Genomic DNA, 15,438 nt, shown 5'->3' on the forward strand with positions numbered 1-15,438 from the left:
CACACATGCAGGTGAGGGACAGCGATATACTGTAGGAATCCCAGCCTTAAAACAAGTGTTGCGCAAGAGGCTTTTTACTTAATGACTCCTCTGCATGTGTGTCTTTTTTTTTCATAGTTTGTGAGTGTTTGTCTCGCCATACATTGATTGATTGATTGATTGAATCCTTTATTTGAACAGGTAAGTCCCATTGAGCTCGAGATCTCATTTTCAAGAGAGAACTGTGTACATACAATTCAATTCAAACTTTATTCAAGACTCATCTTAAAAAAAAGAGGTCCATAGCAGGTAAAGAGAAACAATACAAGACAATTACACATACAGAAGAAAAAGATACACATAGAAGAATAAGAGAGTGAATAATGTAGTATACAAAGAATCCGCAAATGTTCACAAATATTCAAAAATAAAAAAAGAATTGCAGCATAAAACAAATTCAAAACAAATTATTTCCAATTACAAGACATTCCACATGCAAACGAAAGCCTATTAAGAAAAACAAGAGCAATCCCTATATAATACATCACTTAGCAGTAACCTACACTCCTCTAGGGAGACAAGTCGGTCCAATTTGAGTGAGTCTTGAAGCCTATTCCATCCATAAGCACCTTATGGATAAGGTAAACTATAGTAAGAGGTGAAAGCTGTTTTGCTAACTCTGTGTTCACATGTGGAATATCTAATCGAATATGTTCTTCTGAACGTGTATGGTATCCTATAGCACTGAATCTAAAAAGCGATGAAATATAAAATGGTAGCTTGCCACGTATAAGGCTTTATAAATATGATGTGAAGTCTGTCACCTGTTAGAAATCTAAAAGTTAAATGGGAGTTTAACGTTTTAACATGATCTTTGTGTGCTTGTGTGTGTCTGTGTGGCACTGTGTGTGTGTGTGTGTGTGTGTGTGTGTGTGTGTGTGTGTGTGTGTGTGCCGATCAGACCACACCAGTCAAAAGACTTGACTCCAAATATGCTTGGTTCTTATTTCTTATTACAGTCACAGGTAAACATGCTTCAAAAACATGAATGAATTTGAATTTTTTTGACTGAAATGGACACACACCCACACAAACACACACACACACACACACAAATGGAATCTATAAACATCCCTAATTGCTGGGTGCATTTTACTGGTGTCGGCCCCGCTGTGTAACAGCTCGCCCCTGATAGGCTAACAAGCAGATGACACTTTGATCATCAGAGAGAGGCAGGAGAGGATGAGAGGAAGAATGGGGACAAACAGATGAATGAAGTAGAGAGGGAAGAAAACAGTAGGAGGTGGTAGAGAGTGCCTCGGAAAAGGCTCGAGATATGATAAAAAATTATTTTACCCTGCTAGCGACTTTCATTACTGTCTTCATCCCTGTGTGAGGTGCTTCTTTGTTTGGATGACGACCCTCCACAGTCAGTCCATCACACTTAAACAGCTTTACCAATGCATATGTCAATTTTAGCAACGATACACACATATTACACACAAAGTCAGTTTGATCTGTTTACCAAAATCGGACAGGCGCATCCGCCTAAGCTGGATGAGCAATTTGCGGTCGTGGTTACTATTCCTAGCTCTTCAGTCTTGTGGGTAGTGATACAGCTCAGACCCCCATCTTGTCAACAGATTATTGTGTTTGGAAGGCAAAGTGATGCTGGAAAAGGGCCAAAACAATACCAGGCATTAAGCATTAAGAGGGCTTGGCTGGGTGTCCGATAGCAGACCGAGGGGTTTGACACACAGGTTTTATGTGATGCATCATCCATCACACTAAGCATAGACATAGGCTACATAAATGAATGATAGATACACGTTTTAGAGATACTCTAAAACTGACATTGTTAGTGACTGGTTTGTTTGCAGTTATTCTGACAAAAATGATGGGCTTATTGGAAAAGCTGAAATCTTACCAGAGCTGGCAAAGTTGCGTTTGTCAGTTGTTGCTGTTCTTATGAGTTAGGGACCTGACAACGTATCCATCACTGTGATGCAGCCAAAATAAAGTGCAGGGTAGGAATTATGATTTTGATAGTATCTATTTTCTTTCATTGAAATCTGATATATTGAAATCTGAAAATATTTTACCCATATTACATCTTATTTTCCAGCCACTTCCCATCTTTCTGTATGCATGTATGTATATACGTATGTATGTATGTATGCATGTATGTAAATACGTATGTATGTATGTATGTATGTATGTATGTATGTATCTATGTATGTATGTATGTATGTATGTATACATGTATGAGTTTAAGTATGCACACATTTCTACCGTTCTGTGTGTCTGCAGTGAGTCAGTGTGGTCCCACAAGAGAAGAAAGAGGTGATTTATATGATAGTAAATGGGAGAGGAAGAGGAGAGAAAGCAGCGAGAAGGGGAAGGAATAAAAAGGAGCAAAGGGTTGTATCCGGTGTGTGTGTGTGTGTGTGTGTGTGTGTGTTGTTAAAACGACATGTGGGTCCACTCTGTCTGTCTCCATTTGGACATAAAGGACACAGCAGGGAACATGTTGCACGTGTGTGTATGTGCCTGTGTGCACATGTATGTGAGTGAACAGTGTGTGTAGAGTGTGTGTGTGCACGTTTGGAACCCTTACCCTCTCCTCCTGTCAGAGATAAAAGTACAAGACACACACACACACACACACACACACACACACACACACACACACATAGCCCCGGTGTCAGGTTGTTTACTCGTGGCAGCTTTGCTAATTACAGGCCAGTCAGTCAGCAGGACACTAGCTGGCCAAGGGGCAAAGGTCACGGGTCATTTACCCTTAACTCACTAACCCACTGTCTGTGCGTGTGTGTGTGTGTGTGTGTGTGTGTGTGTGTGTCTGTATGTGTGTGTGTGTGTGTGTGTGTGTGTGTGTGTGTGTGTGTGTGTGTGTGTGTGTGGCACTTGATCTATTGAATGGTGATGTAACCAGCCCAGCCCTCTCTGTATTTTATGGTTGCCTCTACAGCCTTACATAATCAGTCTATTCATTGCCATGCCCCCCACCCCCCACCCCCCAACACGCAGAAATACAAATAACCTGAAATGCAGCGTTTCCCTTGCTGACCCCCCAAAACAAACAAACACAAACTGTCAAGAGGTTAAATTCAGAGGCACCCGGCAGTCAACTGGATCCAAGCTGCTTATCCAGTAACATGAAGGAGTAAAAATAATGTTCCAGAGAAAACAGTAAAGATATTTTAACTTTGAATTATGGAAGATAAGATTTTTTTTTTTTATTATTCTAACTCTGGCAGTACTTTGATGTTATTTCAGCATGATTTGAATTAAACACCGACAATGAGCCCCTTATAAAGACTGTTTTACTCCTTTACAACCTGGGCAATCCTCCAGTTTTACTGAATTTAGACAGAAAGTGTAAACCTGACATATAAATTTCATTCTGGTGGATTTTTTTTGTTACTGTAAGCCAGGAACTTGACAAGTAGTGATTTGGTCTATTAGTTCACCCTGTCCAGTCCTATTCAGCCTGCTAAGCCTTTTTGACTCCCTTTAAACCAGGAACTAGCTTTTGGAAGGAAAAAAAAATGCATAAGATAAAACGAGGTGTAAATGTCTCCAAGATGCATTGAAGATCTGATTATCTAAACCACCAACCAAATTAATAAAGTGTAAATGCAATGCATCTCCAAATATTGCAACTACATATATGTAACTTTTGGATCCAACCAGGAAGCTTGCAAATCAAACAGGCAGCTCAAGAGGTCATAAATATTTAAATAAGTATTACAAGAGGAAGTGACATACGCAGATCTAGACACAATCTGGATACAAGATGCATGTTAATCCCAGCTGTAAAGAGGGTCTGCGACTAATCACTTGATGAATAATTGTAATTAAACAGTAGCCACTGGTAACAAGACTGCTCAGAGAGATCAACCAACTGACCTGTGATTGGTCCTTTCAAAAAAGACATCCTCCAATCAGAACAAACCTAACCTCTCCGCTACTGAGTCGGAGGAGCTTCACGTGAAAGCTTCTCTTTCAGGCCGGGTTTAGGACTTGTGTGGTTAGATGAAAAAAATGCAAAAACTCAGAGGGTACAGCATGTTTACAGCCAAAATAAAGCCAGTAAGTAGTTACAGTAGTTCTGCACTGCTGCCTGTGAGCCAGCAAGAGAAAACACGACTCCTCTCTCCCTCACTGCTTCTCTCTGTGGGAATCTGTACATTTCCTTTCATGCTGACTCTTTCTGTCTCTATCTCTGTCTCTTCCTCAGTGGCAGTGGCAGAAATTAAACAGACAGACCTTCAGGCAAAGAGAGATATATAGGGAGAGAGAGACCGAGAAAAATGAGGATAACAAAAAACAGAGTTAAATAGACAAGCAGACAGACGGAGAGAGAGACAGAGAGTAAAAATAAGCGACTAAACCCAACAACAGAATAAAAACAGAGCAGAGGAAAATCTAAGCAGCAGCTTTCAGAGCTCCACTCCTAGTTGGCCCTCTCTTCCTATTGGCTATCACATCAACCAATAGGAGTCCAGGGGAGGAGCACTTCCTGTGAGAAGGTCAAGGGGGGCCTCGCGTGTGGGGTGTGTGTGTGTGTGTGTGTGTGTGTGTGTGTGTGTGTGTGTGTCGAGACGTGCATGTTTGTGTGCATGTTTGTGTGTACGTGTGCACAAACAAATGCATGTATTTGTATGGATGCATGCTTGTGTGTGGTATACCTCACCATTTTGTGTGTGTGTGTGTGTGTGTGCGAGTGCGCGCGTGCGCGTGTGTGTGTGTATGAGTGTGTGTTATGGTGTGTGGATTTTTTGTGCAGGTTTGTGTATACGTGCGCACAAATGTATGCTTAGCTACTTCTGTGTATATGCGCATGCTTGTGTATATCCCACACCATTTTACATGACTGTGTGTATATAGGGTGTGTGTGTGTGTGTGTGGGTGTGTGTGGGCGTGGGTGTGTGTACACTGTGTGATATGGCCCTGTGCCCATGGTTGTGGATCAGTGAATTTCAGGAATGGGAGTTTTACAAGACTTTGGATTTCTATGAAAAGCTTACTATATAAATATCAAACGTGTACACAAACCATTAGGAAAAAAGACAATCTGTGTGTAGAAAAGAGCACTTTAAATACCCATCTCTATACTGAGTAGACACACACATATCATTGGTTTGACTTGGTCACTGTTGCTATGCGTGATGTTCCCATCCAAAACCACAAGCACGCTGTGTTCATATTAAGAACAGGAGGCACCATCAGGAGGTGACCCTGCTACATGAGATGATCATGTCATGATGCACACTGAGGGAAACACATTGGTTACAAGTTGAATGGTGCATAAACTGTGTGTAGTATAGGCCTACTATGTACAGTAAATATTATGGATGTAACCATACATTTAACTAACGGTTTGATTTGATACACGATACAGGGTTCACGGTTCATATTATCACCATATTTTGAGGAAAATCTGAATGAAGATTGATTTTGAATGAGCAAAAAAAATACCTGTTCTATTTCTGAGGGAAAACATGTAAAAAAATAAAAATAACAACTACCAGTTTCTGCAAGTGAAATTTAAAACTTTGTAAGACCTTTTTAATGGCAGTTCAAATAAAATGTAAGATCATCCACAAATAAGCCTGAAGGGTAAAAAACACAGAACAGCAAAAAAAAAAACAGTTAAGTACACATCTGCACAGCCAGGGAAATTACTGAGCAGCAATGAGAAACAGCTATGTTTTGTACTTCTGAAACCATATTTAACACTCAAACGCAACAAATGCTACTAGCTAACTACCAGTAGCTAGCAATAGTGGGATAAAACCTTAAACCTTAAAATATGAACCTTTATGATCCATTCATTTCTAATACGTTTTTCAGTGGGGAATCTGTGAAACGATAAATATTTTTTTGATTCCCATCTTGGTACACAACAGTAGGACATAGAGGAGTTTCCCACCATGTTCAAAATGGCCGCAGTAGGTCTTTACCCTGCATTCAAGTGATGTTGGGTCGTACATTTCTCAGAGTCTGGGATACGTCACAACTCAGCCTTCTGAGTAGATCGTGTTCACGTGTTTATGGTCAGAAATTGTTTACACACATTGCCAGCCTTCTAGGCTAACGTTAGCAATCGAGCTAACAAGCCTAGCTACCAAGCAGTCTTCGTCTATTTCAGGGGATTATGAATGTAAATACTAAAGGAAATTGAATGCCGCAGCACTATAGTTATAAAAGAGTATCAATTTCTTACGTTCACGTACAACTCATATTCTGCGCTCTGTTCAGCCATGTTGGAAAGAGCGTTTACGTCACAACTCATTGCATCTACTATCCCGATTTCTCTGAAACTCATTCAGACTGTCAATCTGACACCACTTGAATGCAACAAAAATCCATGGTAGGGAAAACTCTGGGATACATTAGTACTGCCTTTAAACTGATAAACTGATCGGTCTGACCCTGATAGGAAAGGCAGCATCTGAGTGGTTAGAGAAGTTCAAATCCTCTGTCCACTGTCTGTGAAAAAGAGCACGCGCCACCCTTTTATCCCCGCTGCTGTAAATAAGGATCCGCTCCTCCTCAACCTGCCTGGTGAAACATGGGGTAAAATAATAATTTATGCACGCACTTAAATAAATCAAGATATAAGAGCAGATTAAGCGCGATAAAAGTACAGTCAGTACATTTAGAAAGGCATTACACTGAGTGAACACACATGGCTCGTAAAACTGTATGTAGGCCATTCCAATGTTTTGGTTGTGTGTGTGTGTGTGTGTGTGCGTGTGTGTGTGTGTGTGTGTGTGTGTGTGTTTTGGCGTTCTGCCCAGGGCTGATGTTGATAAAGTGTGACCACATGAGTCCCCAACGGAGAAAAAATGGAAACAGGCCAGTATATATACATACTCTATCTCTCTCACTCTCTCTCTCTCTCTCTCTCTCTCTCTCTCTCTCTCTCTCTCTCTCTCTTTCTGTCTTTCTAACACTCTCCCCCTCTCTCACACACTCTCTCGCCCCCCCACTGTTATTCTCTCTCTCTGTCTCTCTGTCTCTCTCTCTGTCTCTCTCTCTCTCTCTCTCTCTCTCTCTCTCTCTCTCTCTCTCGCTCTCTCTCACACACACACACACACACACACACACACACACACACAGGGCCATGGTAAGCGGTACATGTGTTCGTAGTGTTTTGACAGTCTTACAGTTCTGGGAATCGGTTCATGGCTTCTTGGAGATTAACTCAGTTTGGATCGAACTGTACTGTACCACTGGCTGTATAGGACAGGGAATAAAAGTGCTTACAGTAACAAAATCCTAGAATATATGGCTTTTAAGGGTCCAACAGTATTAGCGTTTGTTTTAACCTGTTTCATGTACCAGGTGGGGGGGGGGTTCAGATTGTGTCAGGTAAGTTGCCAGTCACAGAAAGCTATACTAAATTGGCAAACTTTTTGGCACTAATATTGTCCTGTATGGTGAACCTCAGCCATCTGGCACCCTTGTAGGTTAAAATAAACAATAAAAATATTTGCAAATACTATTTTGCCCTTGCTTTGGTTTAGGTCATTTTTAGTGAGTTTTAGTGAGTGATGGGAGTTTATTTTTTCTTACTTTTTGGCAGAAGAGGAAAGGAACCAGCACACTGTCAAAAAAGGAGAACGTCCACACAAAGGCATAGGATGGAAAAGTTTGAACATTTTAAAGAGGCATGAAGTAATCTATTACTTTTATCAACATCTAGTTGCGACCAGTAGGAATTGCAACAACAATGACAGGTTTCTGGCAAAGCTTACACTGGCCTGTCATTGACATAAATAATGAAGTCACATTTTCACAATAGAGACGAGTATGCTAGCTAATTAGAGCGAGCGTTTGAATAGAAATGTGTAGTGAAGAAGTAATATATCATGATGCAAAATACTGCAGTAATAATAATGCTGCTTTTTCGCTCGCTATTTTGGCTTGAGAATGAAATGTCCTCCATTGTTGAGCAGCTGAAAATACCTGGGGAGTAGGTGGGGTGAGATTGACAGTGACTTGAAATTCCAGTGTTATTCCAGAGTATAGGAGATTTTGAAAGCCATAAATCTTGGCACCTGGCAAAGAAATTGCTGAGTTATTGCTATTGATTGACAACCCTGTCAAACCTCCGCAGATATATTATGGTCATTCTATGGCTACGGGACAGTAAAAATCCAAGTTATTGCACCTTTAAAAAGCACAAAAGGAAAAAAAGTGGGACTCAAAAAGTAGAACAAAAAGGAGTGAGAACAAAGATGTTTTCGATTTTCGTTCTACACTTTGACTTAACACAATGTAATGCAGATTTTTCCTCCTCTTGGGGGTGGAGCAACAGTGAAGCAGCATTGCAGCGAGCCGGCAACAAGTGGGGCTTACGCAGCGCCATATAAACACAGAGGAGTCACACACAGGGAAGCAGCAGTGCTGAACAATTACATATACAACGTAGATATATTGTTTATTTTAGAGCCAGCATGCAACAATCACACCCAACAATACATAACTATACTACCATTCAGTGGATGCTTTTATCCAAAACACCTTAAAGCACCATGATTTCAACAGCAGTCTCCCTCATGGATCCTATACATAGAAAGTCTTTTTTAAGTATGTATGTGATCCATATGTCCATGCAGTCTCTGGGAAAACAGATGTACTCATTCCAGATGTACTGACATATAGCCTAGGGTAAAATAATCCATTAGTGGACAGTTTACCTACATTAATATACAGTATATAATGTGCATCTGCAGCACACCAGAGGGACAATAATTAGATTTAGAAAATGTATTTTCTGACATGTGTTATAAGTCTGTTATGGCCTCATGTAACAATGTTTAGCTTTGTTCCTCCCTCCCCGTCTGTCTCTCTCTCTCTCTCTCTGTCACTCACACACACACACACACACACACACACAGACACACACACACACACACACAGACAGAGTAAGATTTCTGTGTGAGATTATAATTGGTGTCTTTATCTGGTTAGCCATGCAGGCTGGCGATAACACATCATTGTTAACATAGCTCTGTACAAAGTTAACAGATTGCTATCACACACACACTCATACTCACACACACATACACACACACATACACACACAAACGCACGCACGCACGCACACACACTATCAATCAATTTCTGAAATCCCTCAAGTGCAACAAAGTGAAACTCTTTATCATTGTAAAAACAGCCACTTCAGACCACTGGAAAATGAGCTGCAGTTGGAGCTTTCATGATAAATGAACCACATAAATAAATAGCATTTTTCTGTTTCCTAACTGCCAAAATTAGAGAAATGGCAGATTTCAACCCAGCTGAACTGGGATACTGTGGAGTGGCTCCTGGGACAGTGTTTGATGGGATGAAAATCCAATTAAAATGATGTACCTTGTGTTCATATCTTGGGCAATGATAGAAATTAGATTTATCTTTTATATATATGACAGAAAGTTGGAGAAAATCAATATAAATCGCTGACACCGAGATAATGCTTTCATGAATCACAGTGTTGGCTTGGATTCAGCTGTAAGCACAAAATCTGCGCAAAGGGATTTTTTTGAAATAAAACTCTTCATGTATGTGTTTCACTTATTCTGGCAATATGCTTACTGTGGTATCCATGGGCAATGCTGCCCTCTGCTGGTCTTTTAACTTTAGTGCTACCATGTCATACAATCACTGTGTGTATGAAACAAGAAACATTTACTGAAATTCAAGAAGTGTTTTTGACTCAAGTAGAGTAATTTGGAGTAATTTGCCTTAGACAGACATTTTTGCAGTGTATGTTTCCAGGGTGTGAAATTACCACCAGCATCCAGCCACAAGCACAACCATCATGGATACCAGCTGGAAAAACAGTGTGGCATGTGAAATTTGAGATGCACCAGCTACTGTGAGTGGTGGAGGAATAAAATTTGCTTCTTGTCCTAGATGTGTCCAAAACACACACACTTTTAGGCCAGTGAGCGCACTGATCAACATAGCATTGTATGTATAATGAGAATTGTGGTTGCAGGGTCACCTCTGTGTCTTAAATGTTTAGATGTTTTTTTCTTGAATCATATAATTTTCTTTCTCCCCTTCTCCATCTCTTTCCCTCTCTGTGTCCCCCTTATCCCTGTTTCTCTTTCTCCTGCTCTATCTCTTTGCTTTCTCCTTCTCTCGCTTTTGCCTTCTCTGTCTATCTCTCTATCTATCTCTTTCTCTCTCCCTCTGTCTCTCTCTCTCTCTCTCTCTGTCTCTCTCTCTCTCTCTCTCTCTCACTCTCTCACAGGGAGGTTCGGCCTCTAATCTGAATATGAACCTCTATGCCACTAAGAAGTCTGCAGCAGAAGGCATGTTGGACATCGCTCTGTTCCTGGCTAACGTCACACACATGAAGACTGTCATCGAACAAGGAGCTGGATTCAGGTATTGTCTCCTGTGTGTGTGTGTGTGTGTGTGTGTGTGACATAATTGGACAGTTGCATCATTTTTCCCTCTCGTTTCCTCAGGTACTACATCGCTGTCCTGACCCTCATCTCCTTCTCGCTGGCTCTGCAGATAGTGGCTGGCGTCCTGATCATTGTCATCGGTGAGCCAATCACATTACGGCATCAGTCTGCTTACAGCCCGCCCACTTCAGAAATTCATTCATGTTTTTAACCATTTAAATTAACATACTAATATACTGACAGGCTGTCGAACTAATAACAAATCATTATGACAACAGCAGTTCTTTGACTTGGAGGTGATAGGAAGATTTAGAAAATGTCAAAATATACACTCAGCATGCTACAAAGCAAAGCAAAATGGCATGAAAAAACAAATATAAAGAAGTAAAAAATGAATAAGTGAAAAATAACAGCTGGAGTTCTAGATGTCTGAATTCAGGCATCCTGCAATGTTTCTGTGCCCTTTTTTTGTTTGGTTTGTTATTTTTGTTGTGTTTGTTATTTTTGGTGTGTGTGTGCCTGTGTGCGCGTGCCTTTGTGTGTGTGCCTGCGTGTGTATGTGTGTGTGTGTGTGTGTGTGTGTGTGTGTGTGTTGCAGCTCGGCGAGACATCAACGAAGAGTCCAACCAGAAGCGGCTGGACAGCATGAATAACACCACCACCGTCATCATCTTCCTCATCTTCATCACCAACATCTTCATCACTGTCTTCGGCATGGAGCGCACCGGCCTGTTTCCCAGGATGCATTTCTAACCGAGAGAATGAGGCACACAGCGTAGGGAATGATTCTGATATGCAGATCTATAGAAATGTAGGGAATGATTCTGGCATAGGACCAAACTCTGTACACACACACACACACACACACACACACATACGACACAATTCTACACACACACACACACACAAACATACACAGAGGAGTGTGTCTCAGTGTTCTACTTACTGTACTAATCCACTACACTATTACTTTACTCTGACGTCTATTTGATTCTATTAAGTGTGAATGGGCTGGACCAAGAGAGACCAACTGGGTGTGTTGATCGCTGTGTGTGTGTGTGTGTGTGTGTGTGTGTGTGTGTGTGTGTGTCTGTTTCTGTCTGTTTATCTGTCTTTCTGCCTGCATGCCTACCTGTGTGTTTGTTGTCTATACATGTGTGTATGCGTGTGTGTGTGTGTGTGTGTGTGTGTGCAGCTCGGTTTGAGCTGACCCTCCTCCCCTCCAGTCAGCGGCTGTTAAACTTCCTCAACAATCTGACCACCGGCCTAGTCTTCCTCACCTTCATCATCAACATCATCATCGCTGCCTTCGGCACACAGCGCAGCTGCTTCCTGCGATGGATGTTTCAGCGTCTCATTCTATGAAATACACACACACACACGTACATAGACAAAGACATTCATATACACACATACAAACACACACACAAACAAAGAGTGTCCTAGCCTCTAGTCTTAGTTTTCCTTATCTTCATCAACATCATCATCGCTGACTTCGGCACACAACTCAGCTGATTCCTAGGATGGATATTTCACTTCTTCATCCTCTAACTGTGAACACACACACACACATACACACACACACACACACACAGACATATAAATCCACATTAGTGAGATCATAAATGCATTCATGTTTGCTGAATATGATGCTTTTTATCAGCATTGCCCTGCTTCACATTCATAAACTTCCACACACTCCCACCTGGGAGCTTCTCAGTAAAACCACAGTGTTCTACTGTTCTACTGTTGGCTGCTGGCCACTGGAGCAGTTGGGGGTTCGGTGCCTTGCTCAAGAGCATTCCTCATTCACTTTCCCCACCCAGACTTTCCCAGCCAATCTGGGGATTTGAACTGGCAGCCTCACCATCACAAGTCCACTCACAGTGTCACACACACCTACAGACAGAGGCTGGAGGGTGTGTGATTGAACTGTGTGTGTGTGTGTGTGTGTGTGTGTTGTGTGTGCATGGGTGTGTTGATGCATGCAAAACAGGGATGTGTGTGTTTGTATGTGGAAATAGTTTGTGTGTGTTTACAATGTACATGTGTGTAAGCATGTATGAGTATGCATGCATGAACTGTATACGTGTGTGTGTTTGAAATGTGTGTGTCTGCGTGTGTGTGTGTGTGTGTGTGTGTCACAGCCCGCAGGGACCTGAACGTGGTGTCCAATCAGAAACGACTGGACTACCTGAACAACATTGCCACGGGTGTCATCTTTGCCACCGCAGTGATTAACTTCTTCGTCAGCTTCTTCGGATCCAAGAGGACCGGCTTCTTCCGCTGGCTGCTGGCTCGACTCCACTTCTAACACACACACACACAGACACACACAGATCCGTACACATGCAAGCACACACTAACACACAACATTTGCACATGCATATACATGTACACACACACACACAATATTATACAAAGTTGAGAAAAACAAATAAACACGTACATACAATTCACATACAATTCACCTTTGTCTGTATATTATATCACTTAATCCAAATATATTCTTCTATGTATTCTTCAGGCTTCAGGCTTTTTAAATGCTGGTTTCAGACTATAATCCAACTAAACTATCTACAATTTAACCAAATTAGCAGCTATTGTGTCACTTTATTTGCTCTAGTGAATTTTTCTTTCTAAAATTGTCTGTGTGTTGCATTATTTGTATCTCAAACTGTTTTATATGCTTGCGCTCATGTTTCTATATTCTTTCCTCTTTGTTTGGAAGCCTGCAATGGGAAAACTGACATAAACATCTTTCGACAACGTAGTTTTTGATGATTTACTTTAAACTGCTTTAAACTGTAGTACTAAACTACAAATGGATCATTGGCCTTTACTTGGTTGGTCCCCAAATACAGTAACAAGAGTACAAAGCTTTATGAGGCTGATTCCAGAGAGAGACCATGGAGAATATTTCTCCATGAGTCCCAAGCTAATAGAGTTAAAAAAAAAAATAAACGTTTTTGAAATTCTGCAAACAATTGGATTAAACTTGTTGTTTCTATTCTTTTACCATGTGGAAATGTACACAAGCTGAATAAAGTGTAGTGACTGGACAGAAGCCTGTGCCATGCCTGCTGTATTGTTGTGCTGTAGATTGGTTGGTTGGTTGACATGAAGTTTTATTACAGGGTACAGTTGTTTATGTGTGTGTGTGTGTGTGTGTGTGTGTGTGTGTGTGTGTGTGTGTGTGTGTGTGTGTGCTTATGCGTGTCTGTGTGTGTGTGTGTGTGTGTGTGCTTATGCGTGTGTGTACGTGAGTTGGGTGTCCACTGAGGTTCTGGCCTTTAATTCAAAGTTTGTCCATTGCAGTTTCAGTGTTTTCCTGTGTTTCTCTATTGTCTATGTGCCTTGTGTGTGTGTGTGTGTGTGTGTGTGTGTGTGTGTGTGTGTGTCGCAGGCCGCCGGGACCTGAATAACTCCACCCTGCAGAGGCGTCTGGACTACCTGAACAACGTAACGACCATCATCGTCTTCATCACCACCATCCTCAACTTCTTCATCAGCACCTTCGGCATGCAGCGCACCGGGCACTTCCCATGGCTTATGATGCGCATTCACTGACACACACACACACACACTTATACACACACACACTCCAGCTATAGCTCATGACATGCATACAGACATGCACATACAGCTGATTTTTGCCTTAAAACCTGTCATAACTATACACAAATCGATCTTTAACAGAATTGTTGCATTCACAGACTTGCTCTGCTTGTTTTTTAATGACAAACAACTTAGTAAAGTTTATGCCACCATCTACTTTACCAGAGTGCATATTTCATTTTCTTTATGAAAAATTGTAATTATACTCCTAAAAATCCTGAATATTTACGATTTCTCAATCCTCTCCTTAGGGCCAGTGTCTAACAATCTAACAAAGTGATGTGCAACCCCAACCCTAACCTGCCTTTGGATTTCTTTGACCCCAAAATATACATTATATAATGTAAGGGTACCAACTTATTCTCACTGAGAGACTCTAACAGTTGTGTTCCCCCTCTGCACTCTGAAAAAAGTTTCCAAATTCAAACCACTGGAATAAAAATTGTTTAAAACATGTCTTGTCCTAATTTCATTCAGTGTGTGGTTTTAATATACAGTATATGTCATATACACAGCTAAGATAGATAGATAGATAGATAGATAGATAGGTACTGTATGTTCAATGGGAATTCATTATCTAATGCCATCTAGTGTGTGAGAGAAGTCAGGACAGCAGCGTGAATCCTTCTCACAGTATCAGCTTCCTTATGTGGCATGATGATCCCCACCACAAAAACAGATTTCACGTGTACTTCAGAAAATGTCAGCTAAAAAAATATATTTTTTGTAAAAAAAAAAGTAGCCTAGTGTAGATGTTCATTCAAAATATATTTTTGACACTGGACATACATTTTATCCCTTTTTTTCCACTGTGTTGACAACATGTATCTGCAAATACTATATCCAAAGTATGTTTTGGCCAGTCAAAAAATATAATTGATGGGCTAATGAATTCCTGAGAACCAATATCCAAAGTTGCTCATGTATTACTGAAATATGAGTTGAAAAGCTGAAAATAATATATTGCCTTGTATAGGTAGGCTACTTGTAATGAATAGTTTAGAAGATGCTGCTAGATGTCTGTATTTGTGGTGATAAGATGAAAATGAGCACATTTTTTTGCTTGATATGATGATAAGATGTAACCGTTCATAATTTATATTTACATAATACAAATTTGGTTTGGATCATTGTTTTTTAAAATAAGTCCTCTATTATTTAAATATGGCTTATTGATTCTTGAATAAATAAGGGATATGTATTACTCCTTACATAGTTTGCTGGATGTCTTCATTATTTTATTTTTATTTTTTTTATGATAGTTTTGACGTCTTAAAAGAACATACATATAGGCCCACTGAAGATGTACTGAGGATAGACAGATATACTGAATTAAAAATTATTCTTGACTGAGCGAGCAATGTTACCAAAGTGGCTTTTTAGTAAG

At 40.6% G+C, this 15,438-nt stretch overlaps 1 protein-coding gene across 2 annotated transcripts in view; it reads left to right on the top strand.

The window, feature by feature from the left end:
* LOC139646324 (ninjurin-2-like) overlaps positions 1-12,714 on the top strand; it is a 33,049-nt gene extending 20,335 nt beyond the window's left edge. Inside the window, exons 2-5 of one of the 2 annotated variants that reach the window (XM_071522332.1) lie at positions 10,274-10,410; positions 10,494-10,573; positions 11,032-11,208; positions 12,581-12,714. In XM_071522332.1, the coding sequence (XP_071378433.1) occupies positions 10,274-10,410; positions 10,494-10,573; positions 11,032-11,186 (372 nt within the window). In that variant the 3' untranslated portion in view covers positions 11,187-11,208; positions 12,581-12,714. Of the gene's footprint in view, positions 1-10,273; positions 10,411-10,493; positions 10,574-11,031; positions 11,209-11,628; positions 11,799-12,580 lie in introns of those variants that run through there. The other variant, XM_071522331.1, reaches the window with a different exon arrangement.
* The last annotated feature ends 2,724 nt before the right edge of the window (positions 12,715-15,438 follow it).

The sequence above is a fragment of the Centroberyx affinis genome, unplaced genomic scaffold (genome assembly GCF_046629955.1).
Source record: "Centroberyx affinis isolate AG114_WGS23_722 - 3 ecotype Tasmania unplaced genomic scaffold, CSIRO-AGI_Caff_v1 ptg000976l_1, whole genome shotgun sequence".
Lineage (NCBI taxonomy): Eukaryota > Metazoa > Chordata > Actinopteri > Beryciformes > Berycidae > Centroberyx > Centroberyx affinis.